Source organism: Wickerhamomyces ciferrii, contig 00058 (genome assembly GCF_000313485.1).
Source record: "Wickerhamomyces ciferrii WGS project CAIF00000000 data, strain NRRL Y-1031 F-60-10, contig 00058, whole genome shotgun sequence".
Taxonomy (NCBI): Eukaryota; Fungi; Ascomycota; class Saccharomycetes; order Phaffomycetales; family Wickerhamomycetaceae; genus Hansenula; species Hansenula ciferrii.
The window spans coordinates 1-27,132 of NW_011887682.1; the positions used below are offsets into that span (position 1 = coordinate 1).

General features: G+C 31.8%; 14 protein-coding genes across 14 annotated transcripts; 7 read left to right on the forward strand and 7 right to left on the reverse strand.

The window, feature by feature from the left end:
* Positions 1-380: 380 nt before the first annotated feature.
* ACK1 (Ack1p) lies at positions 381-2,507 on the forward strand (the record flags this gene model as incomplete). The annotated part of the gene is made up of 1 exon (XM_011276865.1): positions 381-2,507. The coding sequence occupies one exon, from the start codon at positions 381-383 to the stop codon at positions 2,505-2,507; it is 2,127 nt and encodes a 708-aa protein (XP_011275167.1).
* Positions 2,508-6,965: 4,458 nt separating this feature from the next.
* Positions 6,966-7,970, forward strand: YVH1 (tyrosine protein phosphatase YVH1; the record flags this gene model as incomplete). The annotated part of the gene is made up of 1 exon (XM_011276866.1): positions 6,966-7,970. The coding sequence occupies one exon, from the start codon at positions 6,966-6,968 to the stop codon at positions 7,968-7,970; it is 1,005 nt and encodes a 334-aa protein (XP_011275168.1).
* Positions 7,971-8,029: 59 nt separating this feature from the next.
* Positions 8,030-9,136, reverse strand: BN7_2481 (Midasin; the record flags this gene model as incomplete). Its single annotated transcript, XM_011276867.1, has 1 exon — positions 8,030-9,136. One exon carries the CDS (start codon positions 9,134-9,136, stop codon positions 8,030-8,032), a length of 1,107 nt encoding a protein of 368 aa, XP_011275169.1.
* Positions 9,137-9,360: 224 nt separating this feature from the next.
* COX10 (protoheme IX farnesyltransferase) lies at positions 9,361-10,737 on the reverse strand (the record flags this gene model as incomplete). The annotated part of the gene is made up of 1 exon (XM_011276868.1): positions 9,361-10,737. The coding sequence occupies one exon, from the start codon at positions 10,735-10,737 to the stop codon at positions 9,361-9,363; it is 1,377 nt and encodes a 458-aa protein (XP_011275170.1).
* A 464-nt stretch (positions 10,738-11,201) lies between these two features.
* RPN8 (proteasome regulatory particle lid subunit RPN8) lies at positions 11,202-12,203 on the reverse strand (the record flags this gene model as incomplete). The annotated part of the gene is made up of 1 exon (XM_011276869.1): positions 11,202-12,203. One exon carries the CDS (start codon positions 12,201-12,203, stop codon positions 11,202-11,204), a length of 1,002 nt encoding a protein of 333 aa, XP_011275171.1.
* Positions 12,204-12,573: 370 nt separating this feature from the next.
* Positions 12,574-13,536, forward strand: GPN2 (GTPase GPN2; the record flags this gene model as incomplete). Its single annotated transcript, XM_011276870.1, has 1 exon — positions 12,574-13,536. One exon carries the CDS (start codon positions 12,574-12,576, stop codon positions 13,534-13,536), a length of 963 nt encoding a protein of 320 aa, XP_011275172.1.
* A 79-nt stretch (positions 13,537-13,615) lies between these two features.
* Positions 13,616-13,927, reverse strand: RBL2 (Rbl2p; the record flags this gene model as incomplete). Its single annotated transcript, XM_011276871.1, has 1 exon — positions 13,616-13,927. One exon carries the CDS (start codon positions 13,925-13,927, stop codon positions 13,616-13,618), a length of 312 nt encoding a protein of 103 aa, XP_011275173.1.
* A 301-nt stretch (positions 13,928-14,228) lies between these two features.
* On the forward strand, positions 14,229-16,940 carry BUD27 (prefoldin-like protein; the record flags this gene model as incomplete). The annotated part of the gene is made up of 1 exon (XM_011276872.1): positions 14,229-16,940. The coding sequence occupies one exon, from the start codon at positions 14,229-14,231 to the stop codon at positions 16,938-16,940; it is 2,712 nt and encodes a 903-aa protein (XP_011275174.1).
* A 565-nt stretch (positions 16,941-17,505) lies between these two features.
* BN7_2487 (uncharacterized protein) lies at positions 17,506-18,102 on the forward strand (the record flags this gene model as incomplete). The annotated part of the gene is made up of 1 exon (XM_011276873.1): positions 17,506-18,102. The coding sequence occupies one exon, from the start codon at positions 17,506-17,508 to the stop codon at positions 18,100-18,102; it is 597 nt and encodes a 198-aa protein (XP_011275175.1).
* A 490-nt stretch (positions 18,103-18,592) lies between these two features.
* Positions 18,593-19,860, reverse strand: BN7_2488 (Titin; the record flags this gene model as incomplete). Its single annotated transcript, XM_011276874.1, has 2 exons — positions 18,593-19,653; positions 19,749-19,860. 2 exons carry the CDS (start codon positions 19,858-19,860, stop codon positions 18,593-18,595), a joined length of 1,173 nt encoding a protein of 390 aa, XP_011275176.1.
* Positions 19,861-20,713: 853 nt separating this feature from the next.
* Positions 20,714-21,700, forward strand: ABP140 (tRNA(Thr) (cytosine(32)-N(3))-methyltransferase; the record flags this gene model as incomplete). The annotated part of the gene is made up of 1 exon (XM_011276875.1): positions 20,714-21,700. The coding sequence occupies one exon, from the start codon at positions 20,714-20,716 to the stop codon at positions 21,698-21,700; it is 987 nt and encodes a 328-aa protein (XP_011275177.1).
* A 57-nt stretch (positions 21,701-21,757) lies between these two features.
* Positions 21,758-22,716, reverse strand: ATG5 (Atg5p; the record flags this gene model as incomplete). Its single annotated transcript, XM_011276876.1, has 2 exons — positions 21,758-22,290; positions 22,704-22,716. The coding sequence occupies 2 exons, from the start codon at positions 22,714-22,716 to the stop codon at positions 21,758-21,760; spliced, it is 546 nt and encodes a 181-aa protein (XP_011275178.1).
* A 196-nt stretch (positions 22,717-22,912) lies between these two features.
* On the forward strand, positions 22,913-24,463 carry BN7_2491 (uncharacterized protein; the record flags this gene model as incomplete). The annotated part of the gene is made up of 1 exon (XM_011276877.1): positions 22,913-24,463. The coding sequence occupies one exon, from the start codon at positions 22,913-22,915 to the stop codon at positions 24,461-24,463; it is 1,551 nt and encodes a 516-aa protein (XP_011275179.1).
* Positions 24,464-24,564: 101 nt separating this feature from the next.
* On the reverse strand, positions 24,565-26,823 carry BN7_2492 (non-specific serine/threonine protein kinase; the record flags this gene model as incomplete). Its single annotated transcript, XM_011276878.1, has 1 exon — positions 24,565-26,823. The coding sequence occupies one exon, from the start codon at positions 26,821-26,823 to the stop codon at positions 24,565-24,567; it is 2,259 nt and encodes a 752-aa protein (XP_011275180.1).
* Between the last annotated feature and the right edge of the window lie 309 nt (positions 26,824-27,132).

The window sequence follows — 27,132 nt, forward strand, 5'->3', positions numbered from 1 at the left end:
ATAACTTCACCGAAACTTGTTATTTTGTGCTGAAAAAGACACTAATAATAAGCTAAAATCTCAAATAAACTACCAGATTAATTCAAATACAGTATTGCTCCTTCTTAATCCACCTATTTAACCTTCTTTAAGGTCCCTTAAATTTCAACTCCACAGGGTAAATGCTGACATAAGCCACACGTCAAAATTCCCGTTGCCAAAAAGTCGTTTGAATCTAGATCTTCGAATTCTCTCATATGTAACAAATTTGACACAGATTTGCTACAATTTATATTTCCAAAGTTTAGTGTCATAATTATTTTCACTAGTTTATTATCGTTTATTGTGGATCGAAAAAAAGCAACATTTGAGAAGATTTAAAAAGTTTCAAAGTTTTCGTTATGTATAGAAATGGTAATGGTAATGGTATACCCAATGGTTCTTCAAATCAAAGACACGAACCTAGTGCTGTGAATAATTCTTCAAATAACGCTCAGTTTTATAATAACGGTGCTGCTACTGGTTATCCTGCTCCTCAGAATCAAAATCCTGTTCAAAGACCTCCACAACAATCCTCAAAACAAACTGTTATTCCTCCATATCCAACAGTTCCATATCCGGGATTTATTGATTATCATACAACAAATTTAAGTACAGGGTCCTTAACTCATATAAATCAAAGAGCAGATTCTTCAGTCCCACAAATTGCAAGTTCAATGAAAAATTCAACAACTGTTTCTTCATTTGCAAGTTTTGAAAGTATACCAAAAGCTCCAAATAGACAACCTTCATTACCTCCAAAAATTCCATTAGATCAATCTGATTATATTAGAAATAATTCAATACAAAGTTCTTATAGTATAGAATCAAATTCGACTTATAATTCAAGTCATACTTCAAGTTCAAATAAATATAATACAGAACCAGAAACTATAAGATCATTTGAAGAAGAACAAGATAATATGCCACCACCACCTTCATATGATGATGTGACTCAAAGTCCAAACCCAAATAATTATCCAAATGAGAAACAATCACAACCACAGACTTCATCTAAACCAAAATTGAAAATGTCTCAACAATTGGATAGATTAAGTGATGAATTACAACAATTTCAAGTTGATGGTGGGTTAATTACAAGTCCTTCAAGAGTTCATGCTCCAGAAACTTTATCTTCACCAGTTGATAAAGTTGAACAACATCAAGCCATGAGAAGAAAAGCACCACCTCAAGAACCAATAATTAAAAATCAAGGACCTGCACAAATTCAATCACCACCAAGAAACCTCCCACAACAACAAAATATTCCCCAAGAATCTCTAAATTCAAATATACCCACATATTCTGATGAAATATCACCAATAAATTTCAACAAGATTAAAGATTATGCAATTGCAGATTTTAAAAATGGGAATTTTACAGCTTTACCTCAATTAAATTGGATTAAAACTATGTTTCAATATTCATCAGATTCAGAATTTATGAGAGAATATAATATAAATGGTGAAAGATTAACAAGACCATTATCACCAAATGAAGTTAAAAAAAATGAACAAATTTTTGTTAAACAAGCTGTTAAATTATTGAAAAAAGTTGTTCATGTAACAAAAGACCCTGAAGCTCAATATATCACGGCATGTCTTTATTCAAATAGTCCAAGTATTAAAGTTCCATATCCAACTATTTTAGATAAAAATTTTGATAAATCATTTGAATATTATCTAAAATCTGCTAATCAAGGTCATGAAAAAGCCATGTATAGATTAGGTGTTACATATGAGATTGGTCTTGGTACTCAACAAAATGATTCTAAAGCTTTGGAATGTTTTATAAGAAGTGCAGAATTTGGTTCAGTTTCTTCAATGTTTAAATTAGGTATGATTTATTCAAGAGGTGCATTAAATAGTGAAAGATCAGCTTCAAGATCTTTATATTGGTTAAATAGAGCTGCAGAATTAGCAACTTTAGAAAATCCTCATTCATTATTTGAATTAGCTAAATATTATGAATATGATTTCACTTTTTTAAAAAATGAAACTTTAACACAATCAGATGCAAAATTTCTTAAAGAATTACAAACTTTAAATATTAATAAAGATGAACGTGTTGCATTACAATATTATAAAGAAGCTGCTAAATTGACCTATGCCCCTGCTCAATGTAAATTAGGTTGGTGTTATGAATATGGTAAATTAGGTTGTACAATAGATCCAAGAAGATCAATAGGTTGGTATTCAAGAGCTGCAAAGCAAGGTTCATTTGCAGCTGAAATGGCATTAAGTGGATGGTATTTAACAGGTGCTAAAGGAATATTGGAACCAAATGATAAAGAAGCTTTCCTTTGGGCAAGAAAATCTGCTGAAAGTGGATTTGATAAAGCTGAATATGCTTTAGGTTATTATTATGAAGTTGGATTAGGTGTTCAAGCTGATCCTGAATTATCAAGAAAGTTTTATTTGAAAGCTGCAACTCAAGGTCATGATAAGGCCATTGCAAAGCTTAGAGAAGGAAGAAGTAGAGGACATTAGATACAAGTTTCAATTATGTGTGTTTTTATTGTTTTTTTAGATTAGTTTTCAGTTTTTGTTTGATTTTTATCTGTGTGTGTGTATGTTTTTTTAGATGAGTTATGATTAGAAGACTATATGTACTATTTTGTTTTATTATTAGAGAAGGGGGACAATTTATCTTTTTTTAGAAAAAGATGTATAAGTAAATAAATAATAATTTAATTGTTAGAATTGATAGTTGTAGCTGAGAAAATGTTTTTTAATAAAGAGTAAACTAAAATCTTTTGATATATAATCACAACGTTATATCAATGCTTAGCAAGATTCGATTGGCTTTGATGATACTAAGTATGCCATCTGTGTAACCGTTTTTTTATGGTATAATCTTGTTTAAAAAGAAATTTACTAATATTACTGATGAATTGAGTATAGCTTGTGTACACTCGACTACCATTAATCATTGATTTGTTAATTCATTCTTAAATTTGTTGAAAGCTATCATGGATTGTCAATTGTCTTTGATTAAGTATAATCATATTGTTCGTATGAAGCTCTACAATATCAACGACATTTGATTGGAATACATAATTTAACTTGTTTTCTTATAGTTATAGTCCTGATCATCGGGTCATCATTTGTAAAACCACAGAAATCAAAAGATGAACTACAAATCATAATAAAAGAGTATAGTACCAACAAATCATAAAGATCAAAGTGATCCAAATCAAATGAGGGAATCATAGGAGACTCTCTTTTCTATACAAACTCCATTGAAGATGTATCTTTTAGTTTCCAATTTTTATAACAACTTTTTATATTTATAATTATTATATATCGATTTCAATAAATATTATGTATACGAAAAAAAAAAGTGGTTCCTTATGGTGTAATTTTAATCCGAATTCATCGATCGCGAATTTTCTCTGGTATTAAATATAAGAGATGCAAGAATGCAAATCTTGCTCCACGGAATAAACTTATTAGCATTAACGTCTGAAGCAAAAGGTTTAAGACAAAGATCTTGCAATATCTTTTTATACTACATTTCTGTCTCTCCAACACCGTTGTCTATGTGGTAGTTGTTAAAAGTTCTTATTATTACGTCTCTTGAGAAGTTTATTCCAACAAAAGAAGACCAAATGAATTGGTGATAAACTGGGTGACATTTGTTTATATTTAATCTTGTACAAATTTAAGAATCAAATCTGTTAAGAATATAGATCAATCACTCAGCTCATTATGTATAATCATATTGTCTGTATGAAGTTTAACAATATCTTCGACATTTGATTGAAACACATAATTTTGTTTGTTTTCAGATTATAGTTGATGTAGTTTTACATGTTATAGACAAAGGTATGATAATTAACTAGATAACTATATTGATTGGCTATGAGATATGATTTATGGAGAGCGCTTAGGAATTTTAAATTATAATTTAGAGATCAAATTGGAATATAGCTGACAAAGTAATCTTCCAGAACAACATAGATTTGTGGGATTTTGGATTGATTTGGTAAATTTAGTTAGTTTTGTGTCACAATCATGCAGATCAACTTTCAAATGTCATACTTAAACAAATGAACCAAAAATAGAATTAGTTCTAATTATAACCCTTTTTTATGGAGTTTGTGACGTACATTCATGCTTTTTGTGGTTTTTGTGCTTTGTGCTTTGTGTTTTGTGACGTTTTGTGGTTTTTAGTTTTGTGTTTTAAAATTGGGAAAAAGTATAAAGTCGTCATTTTCCCTTTTTCCTTTATACTTTCTTGTTTCCTTTCTTTCTCCATTTCAATCTCAATCATTGATTTTTCATTACTATTATGGATGGTGGTCCAGGGTCCAGGGGTTTAATCTCTGCTATATCTATAGCTCCGGGGATTACCTGATATCATTTGTTTTCACGTTGTTCAACTACTTTGCTATCACTTTGTTTTCTCTGGGATGGGAAATTATATTATTCAAAAGAATTTCGTTACCATGCATTGGAGCTCTTGATGTATGACCATACTGAGTGATTTGGGTGTGCCGGCCTTTTTTATGACGTGTGTGTTGTTGATTCATGAAGTCTTCTTTCAGGTTCGAATTACATATTTTGGTAAGTTTATCCCAGATGAACTTCTGTTACGTGGTTAAGGTTGGAATTATATTATTCAAAGAAATTTCGTTACCATGCACTGGAGCTCTTGATGTATGACCATACTGAGTGATTTGGATGTGCCGGTCCTTTTTATGATGTGTGTGTTGTTGATTCATGAAGTTTTCTTTCGGGTTCGAATTACATATTTTTGGTAAGTTTATTCCAGTTGAATTTCTGTTACGTGTTTATTGCAATTCAAGATATAAATCTCAATGATCTCATTAGTCTTATGGATTGTTCTCCAAGGCCCAGGGGTTTAATCTCTGCTATATATTTATAGCTCCGGGGATTACCTGTTATCATTTGTTTTCACGTTGTTCAATTACTTTGTTAGCATTTTGTTTTCTCTGGGATACGGAACTATATTGTTCAAAGAAATTTCGTTACCATGTACTGGAGCTCTTGATGTATGACCATACTGAGTGATTTGGGTGTGCCGGCTCTTTTTATGACGTGTGTGTTGTTGATTCAGGAAGTTTTCTTTCAGGTTCGAATTACATACTTTGACAAGTCGTGTGGGATTCCAGGTGAAGTTTTGTTAGATTTTCATGATTTAATTTTATTGGTGCAATTGGAAGATATTCAATGTGCACATTGTTTTATTAATGAATGATCATACTAAATAAATTGGATGCCGGTCTTTTTTATTAAATGTTTGCACCATTCACTATAAAGTCTTTAAATGAGGTATGTATTATTTTGACTGGTCCTGTGGGATCTTCCGGTTGATTTTTTGTTACATGTTAATGATTTAGTTTTGCTGGCGCAATTCAATATTTGTTCATTGATAAACGACCATACTTAGTGATTTGGGAGTGCCGGCCCTTTTCATGAAATGTGTGTGTTGTTGATTCATAAATCAATCATAAATCAAGTTTAAATTACATATTTTGACAAAACTTGTGGGATTCAGTTGAATTCCTGTAATGTGTTTATGATATATCACGTTTGTTTGTGCCATTCAAGTTATCTATCTCCCATGTGTTCATGAACTATTGATAGATGATCATACTTGAGTAATTTGGGAGTGATGGCCCTTTTTATGACATGTATGTGTATTACTGATTCATGAAGTCTTCAAATCAGGTTTGAATTACACATTTTGGAATTCCAGTTGAAGTATTGCTACATGTTTGTTATTTAATTTTGCTGGTGCAATTCAAGATATCTATACATTGTTTATTGATAAATGACCATACTAAGTGATTAGGGAGGGATGGCTTTTCTCATGAAATGTATGCGTTGTGAAATAATGTGGTTTTCAAATAAAGTTTGAATCACATATTTGGCATACTATTATTGCTCAAGACTCATCATAACAAGTAATAATTTAGTGATAATTTATTGTTGGTGCTGTTGGAATCCAGAGAGGATTTACGGGCTTAATTGTGAATTCTACAGACGTCACAACAAGGCGTTACCTAGACAGACAAGTCATATCTGTCTATATTCCCATTTCATACCTATAGGATTGGTCAACTTTATAAAATTATTGTCAGCTTCACTTGGCTGTCACAAATCAACGCCAACGGATCTAAATATTAACTTTGTGATTCCACACAAATCGTAGTGGAATCCAAGATACATGAATAATATTGATGCTTTTATTTTATCATATGACCAATGATGGTTGCTTGATAAAATATCTTGAAAGACCTTTCCAGTCAGGCTCTTATTAAACATTCATTTCATGTGGACCGTATATTTGAGTCGTTGATGATAGTTCCACAGTCTGTGATGGCTAGTGTTATTATATGCAAATATGAATTGTTCAATTTTATCATGAATATATTATATTCTAATGATAGCGCTCAGGCCACTGATTCTCGTTCTATTTCAGTTGAAAGGATTTTTTTTTTAATCCTATCGAATTGATTGATCCTTCAATCTTTTTTAATGATTGAAAATTTTGTATATTTATTTATAATATATGGGAGAAAGCATCGTAGAAGTCATTGGATTCGAATTATTATTAGATTCTTATCAATAACAGACATATGAGCGTCTTCATTATACAATTATACATCAGTAGAGCTTATATATAATTCAAAATTTTTGCCTAAACCTCGTCGATATGACCTTTAATTTCCATTAATTGAACCTAAGATTGAATAAACTAAGACTATCAGAATACAATAGTAACGTTGAGACAATCGTGGTAATTTCATCTGTACAGAAACTTGTAACATATTCAAATGTTATTGATCACTATAGTTATGTTCGTTTTGATGAATCGTGCCTATAACATTTTAAAAAATTTATTATACCGAGATGAGCTTTGATCAAATACTTACATTAAGAAATATTTCGATCTAAAGACTCATAAAATTACAAACAATGTCAACAGTTTCAAACACAGTGGATAGAGTTCTTGGTGGATTATATATCGGATCATACTTAGCATTAGATACGTTAGGTGATTCTCAACTGAAAGAAAACCATATTTCTCATATAATATCGGTATTTCAAGGTGAATTACCAGAAAAATATCAATCAGATTTTACAACAAAGAGTATTCCAATAGATGATGACGAATTCACAAACATAATACAATATTTTGATGAAACAAATCAATTTTTAAACCATGCTTTATTCCCAGATGAAGGTGATTCTATACAACGAGGTATTAAAAAAGCTCATAAAACTTGTGCTTTAATAATGTGTCAAGCCGGAGTTTCAAGATCATCAACTATATTAGCTGCTTATTTGATGAAGAAGTATAATTTGAATCCAGATCAAGCTATTCATGCTATAAAGAGGAAAAGATCGATTGTACAACCAAATGAAAATTTTAAAGAACAATTAGATCTTTATTATGAATTAGATTGTGAATTAGATCAAACAAGTCCAATTTATAGACAATGGGAATTACAACATTCTTTGAAATCAGATCCAACAGGTCAATCAATCCTTTCCAAAGATTCAACTTTTGTGGAAGAAGATGAATCAACTGCACAATTAAAAACAGATCAAGATTTAAAACAATTAAGATGTAAACGTTGCAGACAAAAATTAGCATTATCAACATCATTCGTTGATCATATACCACCATCTGAAGATTCTAAACAAGCACAATTTGTTAGAAAAGCTCCAAATTTAAGAAGAATAATCAGTGCTCAAGCTGCATCAAATACTTGTTCACATTATTTTGTTGAACCTTTAAATTGGATGAAAGAGGAATTACAAGGTAAACAAGAATTAGAAGGGAAATTCCAATGTCCAAAATGTGAAACTAAAGTTGGTGGTTATAGCTGGAAAGGATCTAGATGTAGTTGTGGGAAATGGATGGTTCCTGCAATTCATTTACAAAGAGCTAAAGTTGATGAAATTAAACTTAAATAAAGTAGCGTTCGTTAAAAATTCATTAGATTAATATATAGAAACAATATATTTTATTATGATTATTCATCATCAATAACCATATCCAGATCACTCTCATTAACTGAAACATCACCTGGATGTGTACTTGTAGTTGTATCATTAAATGTATCATGTTGAATATTTGAATGTGAAAAATTTGAAGAAATTGAAACATTTCCTCTATTTATATTATTATCATTAATGAAACTTGAATTTGCATTACCACTGTTTTCATTTGCAGTATTATTACCACCATTTGTATTTGAAGTACTTGTTGAATTTGGTGTTTGGAAATCATGTCTCATAAATCTTTGATAACGTTCTTCAATTCTTGGTGTATCAACAGTTCTAATTTCTTCTTCTGCAGAGTCAACTTCTTGATATTCTTCAGAAACCATGAATCCTTCATCGTATTGACGTTCAAATGCTGAGTCTCCTTCATACATTACATCTCTATCTTCAGGTTCATCGGCTTCATCATAAATATGATCATATGAATTTTCTTCAGCTTCTGGAATATCATCATCTAAATTAACTTCTTCAGTAGGTTGTGTATCTTCGTTTTGTTGATCACCTTGTTGTTGTTGTTCTCCTCCTGACTCACCTCTGATTTCTTCCTCTTCCTCTATGACATTATTACCAGGCTGTTGTTGTTGCTGTTGTTGTTGCTCTTCTTGCTCAAGTTCATCTATTGCAATTACATCTTCTTCTTCTTCAACAGCTTCACCTTCACCCATCAAATTCTCAGCAGTTGGAACTTCAGATCTATGTTGTTCTTCCATTTGTCTTCTCATCTCACGTTCCTCATCTATGGCTTTTTGAGTTCTATCAATACCAATTGGTGCTAAATAATCATGTCCTAAACTTCTCAATGATCTTAAAGCATCCATCCGTACTTCTATATCAAACATCGGATCATTGATATCTAAAGAGTTAGCGCCCTGAGAGTACATAGTCCCCGGTCTATCAGAAGAATAAGCTGATAATGGTGGTGCAAAATGTGGTCTTCTTCTATGTGTCTGATCATCATTTAAGAATGGATTTCTGAGCTGATTATTTCTCTGGCCTTCTTTCTTCTTGATGGCTTGACCGTCCTTTTGGATCCAGAGATGGTGGATATCCCGCGGTATCAACGATGGCATGTACATTGTTCCCTTTGTCTTTGTCTTTGCCTTTGTGTTAGCCTTTGTGTTAGTCTTGTTGATGTTGATGTTTTGATTTCAATTGTTTATGTTTTGTTAGGATACCCGCGAAATGACTACATACATACTAAATCTAAATTATATGTTTTATTCGAGATATATACAGGAATATTAGGACAACTATTTGACTATAAATAAATGTTTTTCTTTTCTTTCAATTGATATCTTTTCTATGGCTTTAATGTAGATTCTGATTTACCAAATATCCAATCCCAACGTCCCTTCTTATGTAACATGGCAAGAACTAATACACCAGGTAAATGCCATACTGAACCCCAAAATGCCTTTTTAGCATACATATTTGCTAATTTCATGCCTTGAGGATCTGGCGTTCCACCATTTTTATAATTTAATCTTTGTTGATACCAAAATTTAAATGACCAATAAGATAACCAACCATTTAAAATTGCAGAATCAATTGGGAAAACCCAATCTGTAACATCATAATAACTTAAAAAGAAACAAAGTGGGAACATTAATAATGCATAACGGAATCCAACACGAGCATTTAATCTTGGATTTGTGAAACATGTCATAACATATCCAGCATTTCTATATTCATTTCTAATATTATGACTTAAAGCATTAAAATGTGGGAATTGCCATGCATAAAGTAAAGCTGCAAGACACCAAGCACCCGGATGTGTTAATGGAGAACTAGCAGCCCAACCCATTAATGGTGGGATAGCACCAACAATAGCACCGACCCATGTATTCAAGATTGAACGTCTTTTCAATGAGGTATAAATCCATGAATATAATACAATGTTTAAACCACTAAGAACTGCAACTGTTGGATTAACTCCCAAATATAAGATTGAAACACCTAAAGTACCAGTCACAGCAGCAAATTTATAAGCTTGATCTGGTGTAACTAATCCTCTAACAACTGGTCTTGCCAATGTTCTAACCATTAATCTATCGAAATTTGGTTCACGACCCATATTTATAGCATTTGCAGAAGCTGATGATAAACATGTACCTATTGTTAAAAACATTAATTCTGGAACTGTAGCACTGAATGGCGTTAAAGCATATGAACAAATTGCTGATAATGTAACTAATGCAGTTAATCTTGGTTTGGAAAGTGCAACGTATGGATCTATGATTTTAGCTAATGATTTCTCTTTTGTAGTTTCATCTTTAATGATATCTGTATCTGTTGATGATTCTTTTGCTATTTTTTGTTTAACTTCAAATGGAATATGTGAAGTTTTCAAAGTTGATGGATCTGATGAAGTTGATGTTGAGGTTGAAGATGTTATTGATGGTGATGAATCTGATGTATCTGATGTACAACTTAATGCTTTTGTAATCTTATCATTAAAAGTTGGTGGTGTAAGATTTGAAATGAATTCTATAGGTGAAGTATCTAAAGAAGATGATGATTCTTGAGAAGCTGCAGACGTGGATTGTGTAGAATATTTATATTTTTGTGAAATTTGTTGTTTTTTAATAAGATTAATTAAATTATGACTTATTGGATATAACTGATTCCTTATAGCTGACGACGTGTTCAAGATTAGACCTGAACGGAGAACAATCATATTAGCAGCATCAACTGGTCTTCAGCAACGTATTCTCAGCAATGGGTATCTCTTTGAAAGGCGTTGAACTGGACTTTTAGAGTATTCTAAATGCTGTTTATATTACGGGCTCTGGCAGTATTTTGTAATTTTGACGTTTTCATTTTTCTTAATGGTTGAATTTTTTTTTTTGGCTTTCTTCCGAACTAGGAAATTTTGATCTTTTAGTAAGTGGAAATGTGGGAATTGACTGATAAATATGATATTTGTTAGTTAACATATTGATATTATTGTACTAATGTGTTAATTGGTTCATGTTTGTTATATAGGGTGGTTTTCAGAATTATTCGAGTTGTTTTGGCTGGTTTTTTCACGGATAAATGAAGAATTTGCTCGTTATCGGTATTAAAGAGATTAGATATTCTACATCATTTAATTAATAATTTCAATATATAACATACATTTCATTAGTTTATCAAAACAATCTAATTTTCCACTTTAGTTTCTGGTTGTTCTTCAGTTGGTTTATTTTTGGCTTCTAATTTAGCTAATGCTTCGTTTTGTTCTTTTTCTTCTAATTTCTTATTTTCAATTTTATTTTCAATTAAATCATGGAATGCAATAATTGATCTAACTAAACTACTAATATATGTAACCATTAACTCATCATTTGTCTTGACTGTGAATGCAGTAGCTAATGGGTTCTTAGAGTTGGCAACATTATCAACATCTTCTTCATTTAATTCATCAATACCTGATAAATTTGGTAATAAATTGAAAACATCTTGTAATTTTCCTAAAATTGTATTATTAACTGGTAATGAACCTGATGAAACTTTTTCTAAATAATTAACAATATCTCTTAATTTTAATTGTAAACCTTGTAAAGATTTTAATTGATTTGTTATCTTAATTGATAAAGAACCTGCAGCTTGATCTCTAATATCTCTTAATAAATGTTCAACACCTATTTCTTCAGCTTCTTCAGCTTCAATGATGGATGGAATATGATTAAAAGTCTTTTCAGTACTTGTACCATCATCTTTAACTTCTTCAATAGCTATATATGCATCTGTTGGAATACCAACTCCATTTTGTTTAACATCAACAATTAATAAAGTTGGATTTGGTGTATATTTTTTGAAAACTTCATTAATTTTCAAATCTGAAGCTTTTAATTTTGGACCTGAATGATACCATCCGATTAATCTTTCTTTAGCATTAATTTTTTTAAACATTTCATTCATAGATTCAATATAATTATGATCCAAAAACCAAACTTCAGGATTTTTTTCATCTTCTTCAAAAGGTATAGCAAAACTATTAGAAATTCTAATGGTATCTGTAGAGTTATCACCCAATATCACACCAACAACTCTCTTCTTGGTGTCTTTGGCAATTCTATTGTAATGATCAACGGCCGATAGTAAGACTAAAGGTGCCACTGAAACTTGTTTTTGTAGTAATTTTTCGTCAACTAAAGGCATGGTGGCGAACTGATCTGATATGTGATTATTTTTAAAGAAGACTCAAAAAAGCAGAATTTGATGATTCAATATAGGGGGTAAAACAATGGTTTAGAACACGAATTAAGCACTCAATTGACTTGAAACCAACAAATAAATCCAGTTTCTTCTTTTTCTTTCCAAAATCTTGTTTCGTTGTGTTTCTTGTTGATTTCTAAATTCGTGAAGGAATTCGACAAAAATCTCAAAAACTTTAGTGACACGATTTCGTGACAGACTGGTATAGAAAAAAATTGCAAAATGGCGTATACCATTTGTAATATTTTGAGATAGTTTCAACTTGGGAAAACAACTACTTTAAAGTTGAGGAAATAGAGTCAAGAGAAGTAATATGCCATTTGGTCAGATTGTTATAGGGCCTCCAGGTTCAGGGAAATCCACATATTGTGATGGTGTTGTACAATTTTTCAATGCCATCGGAAGAAAATCAGCAGTTATAAATCTAGATCCTGCTAATGATAGACTATCTTATGATTGTGAATTAGATATCAGAGATTTCATCACACTAGAGGATATTATGGAAGAGGAAAACTTAGGTCCGAATGGGGGATTAATGTATGCTTTAGAATCACTTGATGATTCATTAGATTTACTTATAAAGAAAATAACAAAAATTTCACAACAATCATATATTTTATTTGATTGTCCTGGTCAAGTTGAATTATTTACTCATCATTCATCATTACAAAAAATTTTCAAAGCTTTAGAGAAACAATTAGATATGAGATTTTGCGTTGTTAGTTTAATTGATTCTTATTATTTAACAAGTCCTGCACAATATATTTCAGTTTTATTACTTGCCCTACGATCAATGTTACAATTAGATTTACCTCATGTGAATGTTTTCAGTAAGATTGATTTAGTATCAAATTATGGTGAATTACCATTTAGTCTAGATTATTATACAGAAGTTCAAGATTTATCATATTTAAAACCACATATTGAACAAGAATCAAATTCAGTCTTGGGTAAAAGATATCAAAAATTAACAAATTATATTGCTGAATTAGTGGAAGATTTCAATTTAGTCTCATTTGAAGTATTATCAGTAGAAGATAAACAATCAATGATTAATCTTTTAACAGTTATAGATAAAGCTAATGGTTATATGTTTGGTACTACGGAAGTTGGTGGTGATACCATTTGGGCAGAAGCTACAAGACAAGGTGGTATGACAGAAGTTGATATTCAAGATAGATGGATTGATAACAAGGCTAAATATGAAGCTGAAGAGGCAAAAAGACAAAAAGAATTGATGGAAGAAGCTGAAAATCAAGCAGATTTATTTGAATAAATATAAGTTCAATCTATAACTATCTTTTGATGAAATATTTTGTAATGTACATATGCTAATGGATTGGGTAGTTAATCCATTATTTTAAAATCTTTTGAGCTAATTCAATGTTTTCCTTTGAAGCTGTTAAATCTTCAGTTCCTTGATATTCTTTTAAGAATTCTTCTAAAGATTGTTGAGCTTCATCAATTTTTTTACGAATTTCAGGAATGACATTCTTTGTATCATCCAACACTTCGACTTGCTTTTTCAAATCGTATTGATCAGCACCCGATGATTTCAATTGTTCAACATGAGCTTCTTGAGCTTTTAATTCATCTTGATATAATGATTCTTCTTTAATCAATCTTCCTAAAGCTTTGGTTTTGATTTCTAATTGTGATGGTGCCATTTTCTAAAGAAAACATTAGTCACTGAGCAAAATCTAGTAGAAATCATCTAATTACTCACTTTCTCTATAATAATAAACCTTTAAAGTATCCGTTTTACTTTATTCTTCTTTTCTTCTGACACGTTAAAAAAGTTGAAAATGTATAAATTTGAAATCAAAACACGAGAGTCGGAAATTCCCTTTTTGGAATCTCATCTACCGGATCTTAATTTTTTCTATACGTACTTTTCAAATTTATTAAGAGTATTTTGACATTTTGATTTATTTTGATACAAAGAGATTCGTTCTTTATAGATAAAAGATGTCAATGGAAGCTATAAGGGAGAAGATAGATCAAACAGTGACAAATTTGAAAGAAAAAAGGCAACTTTTGGTGAGACATAAGGCCCAATATAATGATTTGAAATTTAAATTGATGGATTTCCAACAATATAAAGAATCAGATAAACCTGAAATAGATGTTAAATTAAATTCAAAAGCTATAGTGAAAGGTCAAATAGTTAACCCACAAAAAATATTGGTATTCCTTGGGTGTGAATATTTCGTTGAAAGAGATCCAACAAAAGCTATAAAATCAGTTGAAAGTAAATTAAAATTTTTGAATAAAGCTATTGGTGAATTTGATGTTAAAATTAAAGATGCAAAGAAAACCATAGAAAATATTGGACATTTAGAAGAATTTGAACGTAAACAAAAATCATCAGCATCATCAAAAAAGTCCAAGAATGCACCAGTAGCTGAGGAAATTGATCAAGATGAAGAATTCCCATTCATGGATATCAGAGAAGAATTAGATGAAGATGGTAATGTTATTAAAAGTTCTGTTCAAAAGCAAGATGATAGTAGAATCAATGGATTTGCTGAAAAGGCTGGGATCAATGAAAATGGTGAAATTGATGATTATGAAGATCAAATTGCAGAATTATTGGAGGATATGGATATTAAACCAAAACCAAGGTTTGAAGAAATTCAAGAGGAAAAACCAAAAGACATATCAAGTAACAATGAAATTTTTTTGGGGAAGACACAAAAGAAAGAAAATAATGATGTTATGAGCTCAGTGGTCAAAGAAAATGATATTGAAGATAAACCTAAAGCTGAATTACAACCAGCTGCACAAAACAAAATCAACGAAACACATTCACAAGCTATAGAATCACAAGCAGTAGAGAATGAAGAAGAGGAAGAGGATGAATATTATCAGTTGATGAGAGAAATGGGTATTTCAACTAAGCCTAAGAATGTCAAATCAGAATCTAAGCCTAAAGTGGAAACTGAAGCTGATGTCAAAGAAATCAAATCAAGTCATACTGAGCAACCTCAAACATCTATAAAATCATCAGAAGCAACAACAAAAGAAATTGAAGAGTTACCAACCCAATCAGAAGAGCCATTACAACCAGTAATAGAGGTTAATGGTGAGTGGGGTGACTTTAATCCAGACCAACCAGCTATTGAACAAGACGATTTTATACAATTACAACTAATAGCGGATGAGTTTGAAGAAGATGGTGATTATGATTATGATGAAGATGAACAAGATTTTGAATTTGACGAAGATGAAGAAGAAGATGATGATGACGATGAGGATTGGGATTTCTCAACAAATCCAGATTCATTAATTCCAGATTCACACAGAACTTTATTCATGAAAGAATTACAAAAAATTAGAAACCAAAATCTTAATTCAGATAAACCTGTTAATAATAAAGATGAACCTGTTGAAGTTGAAGCTGAAATAAAAAAAGATCAACCAAAGAAGAAAAAATCAGTTTCATTTGCACCTAAATTACAAATTAAACAAATAGAAAACGTTTCAGAACAGCTAAAAAATGCACCAGATCACGGGAAATTATCTAAATTTAAACAGATGAGAGTTTCCAATGGTACTCAACCAGCACCTTTTACAAATGAAACCACATCAAGCCCCGTTACTACCAATAATAATGATACTAACGAGAGACCTGTTTCAGATATTGTGATTGAAAAAGATTTCATTGAACAAGAAATACCATCAGAACCAGAACCAACACCAAAAAGAGTCTCAAAATTCAAGCAAAGAAACTCATCATCAACCAGAACAATACCAATGGCTCCAAATCCAACGATAAACGAAACTGCAGGTGGTTCATTATCAGATATTGTTGATAAAGATATCATTAAAGAAGAACAAGTCCCTGAACCTTCACAAAAAGTCTCAAAATTCAAACAAAGAGGTTCATCTTCAACAAGAACAACACCTATTATGAGTGAAACAGCAGGTGGTTCATTATCAGATATTGTTGATAAGGAGAATATTGAAGATAAACCATCAGAACCAGTACAAAAAGTCTCAAAATTCAAACAAAGGAACTCACATAACACCTCAACAATGCCAGTTGCTGAAGCAAAATCAACAGGAATAGAAACGGCAGGAGGGTCATTATCCGATATCGTTGAAAAAGCTGATATAGTTGAACCTTCAGCTCCATTATCAAAAGATAAAGTATCACGTTTCAAGTCATCAATATCCAAACCACCAGTGAAAGGTAATGCCATTTCAATACCCAAAAATGATTTTAATTATGATATAGAGAATGATGAATATGATGAATTTGAAGATATAAAAGCTTACCTTGAAAATGAAGATGAAGATGAAGAGGATGAAGAAGCTTTGAATGCAATTACAGATATGGATATTTATACAACAGCAGATATCAATGAATTCGATGAAGATCAAGATCAAGATGATGGCGATGGATCAGAAGAAGAAACTGGTGTCTTAACTGATCAAATTGTTGAACATGATGAAGTCGATGATCCAAGCTATTTTGTCGATGATAATATCTTACAGAAAGAATATCAAGATTTAAGAAGAAAGATGTTTGCTAAATATATGGAACGTGATGAAGCCGAAATTAAAGAAAAGATCATACCCAAGTTTAACGAAGATGAGGAAATGGAATTAGAACCTATTGATGAGCATGGTAATCCTGTTAGAGTAAGTAGATTTTTGGAATCATTGGGTAAATAGTAAATAGAGTAATATAATTAGTTATTTAATGACAATACGCTGTAAAACATGATCTATATCCAAAAATCAAATTACAAGTACTAAATTCTACCATAATTTTGTCTTTTTTGAACTAAAGCATTTGTACTTTTTTTGTACCGAGTATAATGGTGTTTTCTTAACATCATCAAAAAGTTCAAAAATTGTTCTTCAACTAGTGACTCAGCTAAAGGATCCATCAAAAACGAGACATTAACACCAAAACTAGAAGTAAAATGGAATACAATCATCTGATTGCGTATTATTACAAAAAAGGCCTCAACTTTCTTGCTCAATGACTGCGCTAAATAAAAGAGATCACTTCATTCTCTGTTCAGTTTCTTGAGAGTAATTAAAAGAATTTGGGTATTTTGACTATAAAAGCAGAAAACAATACCACAATGCTAATAGTTTTTCCTTTCGATTGAATATATTTAGCTCATCAGTTTATCAAAATCCCCAACTATCTTAATTAACTTATTGAAGACGGTTATAAAATTAGTTTTAGATATTGAATACTATAAAACAAGCAAGAAAGCCACAAAAGATGTATAAACGATTAGAAGAGATGTCAGAAGAAAGGATACCTGAAGCTGATAGTAGCGATAATGATTCTGATATGTCAGAAGAGCAAGATGAAAAAGATGTTTTGGAACTCCTTAAAAATTATGGAGAGGGAAAGTTGAATAATGGTCGATTGTTTGGAGAACTTTTTGAAGGACTAGACCCTTGTACTATACAGAAACAAATTGAAAAACATCCAATATTGATGACAATCAATATTTTACCTAACATAAACAATGATGATATTAGAAGAGACGATGAAGATGAATATGAGGGAGATGATGAGATGGATTTAACAGAAGCAGAAAATGATAAAGAAGAACAAGAGGAACAAGCGAACGTGGAGAGAGTTGAAGAAAACAAGGATCATTTGAAACAGCTTTTTGAAGGTTACGGAGAGGGAGAGGTGGCTGACACTGGATTGTTTGAAAGAATTTATGAATTTTGTATGAAACCTCGAATATTGAAGCAAATTGCTCGTAATCCATTAATAAAGGCACTTGATGTATTACCTGAATTCAGCAATGGTGGTTCTAGAAGAGAAGATGAAGAAGATGAAGATTATGATGATGAAGAATAATTCTGAACTAGATGACCATAAAAACTGTTATTTATCTTGAAAATATATGAAAATTATGTATCAACATGCGACCTGTATACCCTAAAATTATTCGCGAAATTTGGTTATATCACCGCGAATTTCTGGAATATTTATAAAAACGTCCACCAATTTTCAAATTTCTTCCTTTTATTGTTACTTTTTTCTTTTCTTCATCATTCAAAATAAAGAAACCTTAACCAAAAAGAGAATAGGTTTACTGATCAGATGTTTCATCTCCATAGGTCTGATTGGGTCAAGGTTTCTGAGACTGATTCGTGAGACAAACTCTGAAGTCTTTGACTGGTTTTTCGAAGTTGAAGACTATTATTTCTTGTCATACATCTCTACTCAAAGCTTGTTTATATAGGTAATTGTGTATTATTAATTTTATGCATCTATACTAGTTTTATGTTTTCGTAATTGTTCATATATTTATTGGTTGTTGGTGGTTGGTTCAAATCAAATCAAATCAGCTGGGAACTCTATTAACAACACGTAACCCACCTCTATAACCTGGTGACTGAAATTGATGGAACGTTATAGGTTGCAATCTAGGTGAAGAAGCATGTGTTTGAGATGAATTGAGTTGTTGGTGTTGCTGTGGCTGAGATAGTTCAATCTCAGATCCTGGTATTGATGGTAGTTTTCTTGATCTTCTGGTGAATATAGCAGTATCACGTTCGTTACATGGTGATTGTGGTGATGATTGAGAACGTTCACCTTCAAAACTAGCTCTTGAAACATAATATGGATCTTTCTTTGTGACGTTCATTGTATGTTGTGGTAATACTGGTGGTGTTTTAGTCTTGATTTGAAAACCTTTTTGAGTATCATCATAACTTCTTAAGTATTTGATTGAATCTCTTGGGTGTAATTTTGATTTGAATTCATTTGGATTTGAATTTGGACTTTTGTTAATGATTGATGGATCAATACTTATTACATCATCTTCTGGTGTATCTATGAATGAATATGTACTTGATGGATTTGAAGCTGTATCTGAAGATGAAGAATTTGAATTAATCTCTGGTGATGATGTGTTTGAATGTGATTGATGTAATGGACTTGTTGGATCTGAAACATCTCTTTGATATAAACCAAATGGTGAATTTTCTTCATAGATTTGAATTATATTGGTATAATCATGAATTTGATGAAGTCCATTTGCATTTTGATGTAAGAGTTGAACAGGCATGGAGATATCTCTTTTAGGAAAAGGACGTTGTTCATGATGATGATACATGATTGGATATTTTGGTAAAGGTGGTGTAGCAGGTAATGATTTTTGTTGATTTGGAACTATTTTATTGGTGGTAGATGATGGATAACTTTCTCTTGTTGGAGGTGGTCTTCTTTTTGGCATTTTCAACTTATGATCAGTGGATCTAGGTTCTGGAAATACAACATTTTCATTGAACTTTGGTGGTGGCACAAGACCCAAATCTTCCATTGGAGTTACAAGATCAAATATTGGTGTACTAACAACTCTTCTTGTTGGATTACCCTTTTTACCATTAAATCTTGTCTTGACTCTTATTGGTAAGTCATCAAGTGTGGAAGAAAATTTCTGGTTACTAGTTAGTACAAGAGTCACTATGAATACAAGTTTTATGAGGAAAAGATACTTACTTTTTTTTGTTGAATCTTTGGAATCTCATCTATTTGGACCTCCTTAATTGAAGGAATCAAATCATCCACAGTGATATCATCACCTGTGAACTTTCTTAAGTATCTCATTAAAGAATGTTTTTGCTAAACTATTTCCTTAGTGATGTCTTAAATCAATAAGATTAAGTTGTAAACTTTAAGTAAATTGAATATAGAAGGCATATAGTTTTATATATATACAGAAGATCATGAATGAATCTTGTTGCCGGGTTCATAGACATGTTAGAGATGCCGGTGGGTGGCTTTTACCAAAACTGTGATTTACCACTCTTCTTGATGCCACAAAATGCTCCTTTCTTCTTCTCTAACCTCATGTTCCAGCAGCTAAAGACTCTAATTCATGCTTGAAAAGTTGTTGATGGCTGGTTATACTAGTGGTAGAGACCACACAATCCCCGGTTTTTGGACCAGCCACCAGTGAAGGAAGGTCAAAAGAGACACAATTTGGATCCGCAATGAGCTTTGGATCAGGTAAGTGAAGAGGATCCAGGATCTGATCCGTTTGATCCAAGTTTCATCCTGAGAATCACTATTGCAATTTTTCCGTATATACTGCTGGTCATATGTCAAAATGGACACTTATGACTACTGGGATCATTGGAAACAATAGGCAACTGGACATAACTACCATATCAAGAACAGAGATCCAGCTTTTTTAGACTATGCTTCAGATCTCACAGATTTTATACCGATTTAAAACTAAAAATAGCAGCGTATGGCTCTTCTATACTCTTCAGAAGTTCAGATCGTTTGTGAATTGTTTGATAAATTAGATAAAGTTTATCAGTTTTCGGTGCACAAACCAGAAAATTGCTTATTCAAAAAAAAAAATTTATGCGATGAGTTGAAAAAATATCATTGAAAGGTAAACACTAGAGGGAAAACCAGAACCCAGCTACCAAGAGACTAAGTGCCGTGGAAGATGACTATAGAAGATAAATTTGAAGAGTTAAAAGTGGATGATAACACACCTCAAGAACAAATCGCCGAGGTTCAAGCATATGAAGAAGCCGATACACGTATAGGACGTGATGATCCATTCACTTTTGGTCAACGTAAATTACAATCAGAAGAAGAAGTATGGAATCATAATGCGTGGGATAACGTTGAATGGGGTGAAGAGCAAGTTAAAGAAGCTCAAGAGAAAATTGCTAAACAATATGAAGCTCCAGTGAAAGATTTTGATAAAAAGTTATATAATGGGAATCCTGCTAGATACTGGGATATTTTTTACAAGAATAATAAGGAAAATTTCTTCAAAGATAGAAAATGGCTACAGATTGAATTTCCACAATTATATGAAGCTACAAAAGAGAACTATGGTCCTGTTACTATCTTTGAGATTGGATGTGGTGCTGGTAATACACTTTTCCCAATCTTGAACCAAAATCAAAATAAAGATTTGAAAATAATAGGTGCAGATTTTAGTCCAAAAGCTGTTGATTTAGTTAAAACAAGTGAGAATTTCAACCCAGATTTTGCTCATGCCGCTGTTTGGGATTTAGCTAACCCTGAAGGTGCACTCCCTGAAGGTGTTGAACCTCATAGTGTTGATATTGCAGTTATGGTTTTCGTTTTCAGTGCGTTAGCACCAGATCAATGGCAACAAGCTGTTGATAACTTGGCAAAGATTTTGAAACCAGGTGGTAAGATTTTATTCAGAGATTATGGTAGATATGATTTAGCACAAGTTCGTTTCAAAAAAAATAGATTATTAGATGATAATTTCTATATAAGAGGTGATGGTACAAGAGTTTATTTCTTTACAGAAGAAGAACTGAGAGAAATTTTCACAAGTAAATTCATAGAGAACAAAATTGGTACTGATAGAAGATTATTAGTCAATAGAAAAAGACAGTTGAAAATGTATCGTATTTGGTTACAAGCTGTCTTTGAAGTTCCAAAATAGATATCCCATATATATAATAACTTAATTCTAATGCATTTAGTAATTTCGTCTTTTTTTTCAACTAATTAGTACTATAGAAACATGTAAAAATCCGTCAATATAGATGGCTTCATAATATAAATCAGCTAAAGGAGTTTCCAAGGGGATTGTAACACCATGTAATACCGGTTTGGCAATTATATTAGTCCTCACAGATGGGAATAAATCAGGTAATACATTTTTCAAAGCTTGACCTAATGTCACTGTGGTATCTTCACTATCATAAGCAGTAACTGGTAAATCAACAACTTTATCAGAAGCTGGTAAATAAAGCCTTATAGGGATATTTTTAAGTCTTCTTGAATTCCTACTTTGAATTTTTGGCATATTTGACCAAAATAGTTCATAATCATGATGTTTTATAGAATTCCATAAATCTGATGAATCTTGTTTTGAAAGGATCATAACAGGTTTAGCAGTACCGTGTTGAACATAACATGATTCTTTCAATTGATTGACCCAATGTGATTCTAATGTTTGATATGTCGGGAGTGGTAATAAATAATCTTCTGGATAGTTTCTATAATGTAGAGTCAATTTCCAAACACAATCTTCATTTGTTTTCCTCTTTTGTGGATCAAGACCAGTAAGGATATCATATAGTAGTCCAATTGGATAATTCCTTTGTTGATGATTATTAGTATAAGAATTTCTTATACATAACTTAACCAGCACTCACCATTTTAGTGGGACGTCTTCAAACTCTAGCCACCATTCTGACGATTTTGACCAATCGGGTACCAATAAGTATGATTGTAGATATTCCAATATCCTAGGGAAGTATAGCGGGAAATATGAGTTTCTCTTCACAGAACACTGATACATTGTTAGTTATCAAACTCATTATGACAGGAAATCCCTTGGGTTAAACTCACATAATATTCTCGATTATCGACCATTTGACTGCTATCGCTCGGAGCGAGCTTGAAGCAAATGTTTATGGAACCATCCCATATCTTCTTACTCAAATCAGACATCCTGCATACCAAAAATTGTCCCTTGATTAGTGTTCTTTTAAAAGAATGGAAAGTTGTTTCTTTATCTTTGTTTTGATATTACAAGGTTTGGCCACTATTCACCGCGAAATTTTTATTCAGTATAAACTTTTATGAAGATTTTGTAATTTATTTTCATTTACATTCTTCAAAACATATTGAATGTAAACGTGAAAGGATGGATTTCAGCGATGAGGTTGGACCAGAAAGTATATGGGAAGATGACAACAACTTCTATCAAGAGAATGAGACGCTGGTGATTTCAATATTCCATATTGATCCAATGCTTGAAAGAGATGAAATCAAGTCAAACTTACAAAGAGTCCTAACAGATATCCATAACCGATTTGAACCATGGCTAGATCATTATATTTGGAATCAAGAACCTGTGAAATTTGAAATGTGTGAACATGATGATGTGGAATACATTTATGGTAAATTGGTATTTGGTGATTATTATAATGATGAATGGCTGGTTACACAGATTTTATTTGAACTTTCCAAGACTTATGAAGATTTATACATACATCTTTCCGATAATGAAGGTGAATTAATACTTATAGAAGGTGCTGATCAACTACCAGAATGGATTGAACCTGGAAATGCCAAAAATAGAGATTGGATTAATCATGGAAGAATATTAATCATACCTGAAGAGTATTATAAAGATCGTGGATTGAAAATGAAAGAAGCATTAAAATTTTTGGATAGAGCTGTTTACAAATGTTTAAAGATAGCTGAGTTAGATAAAGTCATAATATCAAAGCTGAAGCAATATCCAACAAAGGCATTAGAAGGCCAAGTTGAATTAGAAATTACTCTACCCAGAGAGTATGCAGGGTTATTAATGAAGTCAAACATACTCAATCAAGCTGTCATAGCTCATGGTAAGGATATACAAGGTGGAAATGCAACAGAAAACTTAACTACCACTGACTTGGTGGATTTAAAAATAAGGACAACCGCATTAGCCTATTTATTCACAGACTTTTATGCCAAATCACAAAATGAATCTCAAAAATTAGCAGGTGGTAAACTTGTGACGATATCTTTACAAAAATATCTTAATGAAAATCCCAATATTAAATTAGATTATAAACCAACAGACAAGGAGATCCAAGATTTCAATCTTAAAGGTGATGTCTTACAAAAAGAATTGATCAGACTTATGAGAATTGATAAGTATGTTGAACCAAATATAAAATTTGATGATTCAAATGAAACTGAAAATCCAGAGAATGATGACTTGGTATCTAAACTTGAAACTTTTTTCAAAGATACAAATGCTGGTCTTGACGGTGTTGAAAATAAACCACAAGACTTTACAAAGTCAACAAATTTTAAAATTGAAGAACTGGAACCTGAATCCGAAGATAGTGACGAGGAAGATGAAGAAGCAAGAAAATATCTTGCCCAGGAGAACATTGATATCGATGAAGATGATTTTTTTGAATTTTTCGCCAAAGAAGCATTGAAATTATCCGATGAGGATTTAGAAACATTTAGAAACATGAAATTAGATGATGAGCAAAACGTTACTAACGATCAAGATGAAGAGGATTATGAACCTGATAGTGATGAAGAAGAATTATTGAAAAACTTTGCATCCGGAGATGCTACCCAGTCTATCCAAGAATTATTGAAAAGTCTGCAAACTGAAGGTGGTGCAAATGGTCCAGCTGCTACATTATTACAAAGTTTAGGTATGAACATCACAACAGAGAAATAATACAGATCAAATGGCTCAGTACAAAATCAAACATCAAATTCATTACATAAGTTAAATAAAATCAAAGAACTGAATAGTCTTTATTGTGTAGATATGCTTTTTTACAGTTGTCTTCCTCTTTCTGAGACATCACTTTCAAAATCCGATGCAAGTCTTGTAGATTCACCAATTCCCAAGTTTTCTAAATCAGTTTCAATATCTTCCATATTATCATCATCAACATCCACGTTATCTTCACCGTTATTTTCACTATCTTCTTCTTCTTCAATAATGAAGGCTTTTGAACGTTTGAATTTACTTGATGGTGGTATACCTAATGGTGATTTCCTTCTTTTAAAAGTTTTAGGGAAAACGGATTCATTAAATTTTCTACCTCTATTGTTTCTAGCTGTGAAACTTGAAGATGTTGATTGATCATATAATGAACCTTTTCTTGAACTTCTATCAGATGCACTTGAATTGCTCGAGATCAGACTTAATGATCTTCTAGCAGTAGCACCTTTACTATATAATGAAGTATCTGATGATTTTTTCCTTGTGAATGGTGGTCTTGTTAGATTTTCAGAGTTTGTTGTATTAAAACTACCAACACTCATATCTGAAAAGTTTGTCATATTGGAAACAACAGATTGTGTTGAAATCATTGAAACTGGTCTTGGACGACCCGCTCTAGAATCGAAATTGGATGATCTTGTTGGTGATTTAGGCTCATGGATTGTTAATGTATTTGGAGAACTTTTAAATGATGGTGCTGTGATCGTTAATTTACTATTATTTTGATGTGATGGAGTGTCTTGGTTTTTTATAGGAGATGTGTGATTACTATTACCTTTATGCTCTTTGTTCATGCTATCGAATGATGTTTTTTGGTAATCTGAATGATTGGTTGAAATTTCAGGCTTTTTGTTTTTCCACAGTTTAGTGAATTTTTGTATGAATCCATTCTTCTTCTTTCCAGGACTGTTAATCGATTCATTATTTAGACTTTGTCCTGTAGATTTGTTATCTTGAAATTCTTGCTTGTTATTATGATTATTATGATTATTGTTCTTGTTATTATTGCTATTATTATTATTATTGTTGTTGTTGTTATTGCTGAAATCGTTAAATATTTCATTATCATTACGACCATTACTCTGGCGATCATTGAAAATATGTGATTTGTTACTCATGCCACTAACAATTCTACTTAATGGCGGTGACATAGCAGGATCCATAAATTGACTGACTCTTCTCGAAGTTGATTCACTTATCCTCAAAACAGATCTACTTCTTGTTTTATACTTCTTGCCTTGTTTTTTCTTTTCCTTTTCTAAAAGCAATTCCCATAATCCACACAATGAATCGGCCTTCTTGTTTATAACACTTTTCTGTAAGGCATATGTATCTATACCTAAGCTTTTAAGTTTTTTCAATAAATGTTTCTCACTTTTGGAATGGAAATGCTTTTGATTAGCCATTAATTTTAGTACAGACAACGTTGATTCTAAATTTGATAAACCTTCATTCTCCAAAAACGGATGATTTAAAATTTCTAGAGTACTTGGTCTTTGACTTGGTGTTTTATTAAGCATTCTTTTGATAAGGTCAATAGCAGATTGTGGGATATCTTCTTTGTATATGGGTTCAGTGTTGACGATCTTAAAACCTGTCATATTTTCATCATCTTCATCGAATGGCATTTGTCCATAAAGCATTGTATATAAAATCACACCCAATGACCAAACATCAACCTTGAAACCATCGTATTTCTCCTTTTTGATAAGTTCTGGTGCCATATAAACGGTTGTACCACATACAGTCTCTAGGAAGTTTCTTTGCTCACATTCTCTGGTAAATCCAAAATCTGACAATTTAGCATTTTTCTTTTTATCCAACAAAATATTCTCTAATTTCAAGTCACGATGAATACAGTTCAATGAGTGTGCATAGAATACAGCACTCGTTATTTGAGCAAATAATCTTTTAGCATTTTCAATGGGTATTCTTCCACAACCCAAAACATAATCATATAACTCTTTACCAGGACAATATTCTAAAACCATCCATATCATACCTTCACTAACAACAACTTCATATAATCTCGTGATGTAAATGTGTTTGAACTGTCTATGGTAATATATTTCCCTGACAAGATTTGGATCAGTTTTGTTACCAGTTTTTAAAACAACTTTTGTATGTGTCAATTTATGATTAGCTAAGTATACTTTCCCAAAGGACCCTTCACCAATTTGCTTAATAATTGTATAGTTACCAACTTCTTTGATTTGATCTGAGCAAAACTCTGAATAGAGTCTATTATAGTTTTCTGCAATTCTTGCCTTCTCATTGTTGGAATTTCTCCCACCATTCATCATCATATTGAAGTTATGGTTATGTCTCAATGCAAAAAATGCGGCTTAGCCTAAAAGTATATTATTTCAGCAGTACCAACGGAAATGTGATTATGGATTTGATTTTGTGATTCTTAGTTGAATTTTATTGATGATTATCCACCAATATTGGAGAAATGGTCTCTTTAATCCCACAAATATGCTAGTTATTGATCTGAAATGAAGCAAAGCTCAAACCAGAGTCAGGTGAAGACTTATAGCACACGGCGGATCAACGAGTTCCCAGCGCAGCCCGGCAGATTCCAAAGTTCTTATCTCTTGCCAGCGAATGTATGC